Source organism: Palaemon carinicauda, chromosome 1 (assembly GCF_036898095.1).
Source record: "Palaemon carinicauda isolate YSFRI2023 chromosome 1, ASM3689809v2, whole genome shotgun sequence".
In the NCBI taxonomy this organism is placed as follows: domain Eukaryota; kingdom Metazoa; phylum Arthropoda; class Malacostraca; order Decapoda; family Palaemonidae; genus Palaemon; species Palaemon carinicauda.
Genome location: NC_090725.1, coordinates 319,890,156 through 319,895,155, shown reverse-complemented (window position 1 = coordinate 319,895,155; position 5,000 = coordinate 319,890,156). Strand labels below are relative to the sequence as shown.

The 5,000-nt window shown below is 31.8% G+C and overlaps 1 protein-coding gene across 1 annotated transcript in view; it reads right to left on the bottom strand.

Annotated features, from left to right (window-relative positions):
- LOC137640692 (uncharacterized) overlaps positions 1 to 5,000 on the bottom strand; it is a 49,329-nt gene that overhangs the window by 3,742 nt on the left and 40,587 nt on the right. Inside the window, exon 4 of the mRNA XM_068373186.1 lies at positions 3,915 to 4,090. Within this exon, the coding sequence (XP_068229287.1) occupies positions 3,915 to 4,090 (176 nt within the window). The remainder of the gene's footprint in view (positions 1 to 3,914; positions 4,091 to 5,000) is intronic.

Genomic DNA, 5,000 nt, shown 5'->3' with positions numbered 1-5,000 from the left:
TGGTTTGAGATTAATTTATTCATTCAAGGGCCTGAGGGAAATTCATTAGAGGATAGTGATACTTCGCCAGGGAAGGTTTTAGTTTTACCTTTTTTTTTGTGTGGTTGACTGGTTCCACAGAAGATCCTTTGATCACGGCACCAAAATATCGATGTACATTTTAACTAATTGTTACTCCACCTCTTCTTCCCCACCGTTATCCTTACATTAAAGGGTCGTTTGCCTGATGGACCCTCTCCAATGCCTTTTATTCATGGTGCAACTGCTTCGGTTTATTTTAAGTTTATGATCTGATAGGCGTGTATTTGTTCGTATGTCTGTCTGTGTGTTTGTGATTCGCATTTCTCAAAAACTATTTAACCAAATCTCATGAGTGGGATGATTGCCCATAATTGAAAGATAATTTTATTAGATTTTGTGATTGACTGGGTCAGAAGTCATCGCCAAGGTTCCGAAAAGATCTAAGACGCTTTTTGACATATTGTGGCCAATATTTGTCTGATTTGCATGTATAATTCAATTACCGATGTTGTGATATTCAACATGATATAGGTGAACGTACGCACTCTACCGAGTGTCCGTTCCATAGTCCATTTCTTTTAGCGAGTCATATTTGCACCAACTCGCAGCGGTGCCCTTTTAGCTCGGAAAAGTTTGCTGATCGCTGATTGGTTGGACAAGATAATTCTAACCAATCAGCGACCAGGAAACTTTTCCGAGCTAAAAGGGCACCGTTGCGAGTCGGTGCAAATATGACTCGCTAAAAGAAATGGACTATAGTTGAAAATGGTTTGATTAAAGATATAAACATCCTTTGTTTCTGGTTCTGCCTGTGACTTAATGGCTATGGTGCCATTACATACTGTTCATATCATTTGCTGGAAATCAAAGACTTTTCCAACAGATTACCTTAACTTTAACATTATTTAACTTCGCATCCTCTGCTTTACTTCATTCTAAACCAAAGGCTTAGGCTTTATGCACTAGGTTCTTTCCATATTTCGATTTGAAATGTCCAATCTAGAATGAAAGGAGATAGAATAAAAGGATAATGCAACTGATGCAGCAATAGTGTTTAACATGAAATTGTTTCCTTCTTGTAATAATAGTCATTATAAAGTTTTTTGTGCAATAATCTGACAACTTTTCTTCTCGTTAGGCTACACTAATATATCTGTTCTAATAGAAGGCGGATATGATAAATTTTAAATTAAATATTCTTCTGTTACCTATTCTGCCAGGATATTACTGGATTTTGCCAGTTATCTTTCCTGACTTACCGTTATTTCTTTGATGACTTTTAGGCATTAGCCAACCAAGTAGAAGCTGACAATATTTGATCCGAAAGATTAAATTTATTTTTATCTTTTTACTTTTACTCCGGTATTTGATCTATCTAATCCATTCACCTATATTTATTATTGTTTATAACAAAACATTTAGTTGACTTGCCTCATTTTTAGTGGTGTCCCCCAAGTATATTTTCTTTAGCATATATTTTTTGTTTCATTTACCAATTGCTCTTTGCAGTCTTAATCTCCTATATTAAAACTTTTCCAAAAATATTAACCCCATATTTTTGCAGCCATTCTTTATACTATATAAAACTCAGTCTCAGATGGCTTGGTTATAAAGATTAAGTTTATCCCTATGACTTAATCTCTCCACTTCCTCATCTAGCTCCAGTTCTTTTTAAACAACCCGCAATCTGGTTCCTCATCTCCCGTTATTTTAGATTGTTAGGTTACCACAAACGAATTTCAGATCAGTCACAGATGTTTCTGTCAATTGAATTAAGCAACATTGGTTCTACTGTACACTTTGATAGATAATCACAAAAGAATACCAAATGCAAGGGTAGAAATCTGTTTGATCTTGGGAGTACTTGCATGAGTGAACAGAAATGAGAAAATCTCAAACATTATTGGTGGGCTATATACCATGGATATCTGTTACGGTCAGGAATGGTGCTTGCATGCAAATCTCTGAAATCATTGCTTATAAACTACCTGCAAATCATGATTGTTTGTAACAAGTAAGACTGAGACTGTTGTAATAATTAAAGGTAAGCTATTTACGTATTCTGTTTAAAGGTTTAAAGGTTTAAAGGCCACTCATGAATGACAGAGTCAAGGGACAGTGACATTGCCCGATCGAGCAGGTCAATGCCCTACAGACTGACCATATATACATATGATCAGCGCCCAAGCCACCTCTTCACCCAAGCTAGGACCAAGGAGGGCCAGGCAATGGCTGCGGATGACTCAGCAGATAGACCTATAGGCTCCCTCAAAACCCCCAACCTCAGCTCATAAGGATAGTAAGGTAGCAGACACTAAAGGTACTAACGAGTCTGAGCGGAACTCGAACCCACGTCTGACAAACACCAGGCAGGGAGGTTACAAATCAGGCCACAACAACCCTGTTAGGTAGGTTAAAACGGTATCAAAATTCATGAGATAGGTTTTTTTTTTTTTTTTCATTTTTCATTTTGAGTTCAGAAAGAGAGAAGTGTTTTTGAATGGTAGTATTTATGTATTTTATTTCAGAAATGAAAAGGGAATTATTTTTATTATCAGATGTAATTTACGATTTGGAAGTCACTTAAATGATGATTGAGTGTTGATATATATATATATATATATATATATATATATATATATATATATATATATATATATATATATATATATATATATATATATATATATATATTGTAATGGGAAAGTTTGTATTGCAGAATCGATTATCAATCAGTAAGATTCATAGGTGTGGTGTTCATGACTTCACACCCCGCCACACTAACGCATAACAATTACATAGTACATGTCATGTTCATTGTTATTTGAGTAATTAGATAACAGGTTTTTTGCCAAGTTAAAGAACGGATAATGTTGATAAAAAAGAGTGATGTTTCTTTATATGTTTTGATCGAAGATGTCAGGGCGTTTAAAATATATACATATATATATATATATATATATATATATATATATATATATATATATATATATATATATACAGTAGATATATATATATATATATATATATATATATACATATATGTATATATATATGTAATATATATATATATATATAGATAGATAGATAGATAGATAGATAGATAGATAGATAGACTGATAGATAAGTATATCAGAGAGGAACTTGTTAGGGGGAGAAGATTAAGGGTGAGGCAGAGAATTATATGCCGAGATAAGGTGAAGGAGGATATGGAGAGAAGAGGTATGGTGGAGGGGATGACTTTGATAGAAAGCATTGGAGAGGTCACATCAGGCAACCGACCCTTTAATGTAAAAATAACGGCAGGGAAGAAGATATATATATATATATATATATATATATATATATATATATATATATATATATATATACATGTATATATATATATATATATATATATATATATATATATATATATATATATATATATATATTTATATATATATATCTATATATATACGTATGTTTATATATATATGTGTATATATACAATATATATATACATATATATATATATATATATATATATATATATATATATATATATAATTTGCACATCTAGACATGTTTTTCATATACAAATAAGCCATATATTTTATTACATCAATATCTGGGTTCTCTTATCGACCTCCGGATATTGTCTTTGAGTGGTTCCACCTAGGGGCTCTGATCCCGAACTCAATAAGAGAATCCAGACATTAATGTATTAAAATATGTGGCTTATTTGAATATATATATATATATATATATATATATATATATATATATATATATATATATGTGTATATATGTATATACATATATATATATATATATATATATATATATATATATATATATATATATATATATATATATATATATACATAAAAGGAAATAGTCAATATACGTACCTCATGGTCATTGATATACCAAGTTAGAGAGATTGGTGGCTTTGCAAAGGGCGCTGTACAGTTTAGCTTGATGAGGTCATTTAGGTGATAATATTCTCGACTCCCAGTCAGGTGAGGACGTTCATTTGGCACCACTGTTGAAGAGAAAGTGAATTCTTCATGTGAAAATGTAACAACTAATGAAAATGGATAATATCAATTGAATATAAGTAGATTTGAATTTTAATAAATCTTTATAAATTCTGTAGTTAACCCTTTTACCCCCAGGCTCTTTGGAAATTTCCAACCCTTAACCCCCAAGGGGTTATTTTTTTCCCCGCACATTTTGCAGTTTTTTTTTTAAATTGCTCTAACAGCCTTAATTTTTGTCATAGAGAGGTCGGGTTGGTCTCATTCTCTTGGAAAATGCCTGAATATTTTCAAAAAATTATCAAAAATATGAAAAAAAAAATTTATAGCATTTTTTTAGCAAGGACATACCGGTACATCCATGGGGGTAAAGGGATGGGTTTTGTGAAACGTACCAGTACGTCCTTTGGGGGTAAAAGGGTTAATACATGGATTATGATTCGTCGAGAAAATATTTAATAACTAATAGGAATGGATAATATCAATTGATCATAAATAAATTTAAATTGTAAAAATTATTAATAAATCCTGTAGTTAATTCAAGATCGTTACATGGATTATGAGAGGATGAAGTGGAAATGATGATTTTATTTCAAGTTTTTTCAAGTAAAAGTATAAGTAATGACAAGATTGAAATGAATCTTTCATGTATAAACTATAAAGACCTTGAAATAACAAGAATAAGAGAAATAAGATAGAATAGTTTGCCCGAGTGTACCCTCAATCTAAAGAATTCCACTCCAAGACAGTGGAAGACCTTGGTATAGAGGTTATAGCATTACCCAAGACTAGAGAACAATGGTTTGATTTTGGATAATCCTTTTCCAAGAAGAACTGCTTACCATAGCTAAAGAGTCTCTTCCACCCTTGTCAAGAGGAAAGTAGCCACTGAACAAATACAGTACAGTATTTAACCCCTTAAGCGAAAAAGAATTGTTTGGTAATATCAGTGTTGAT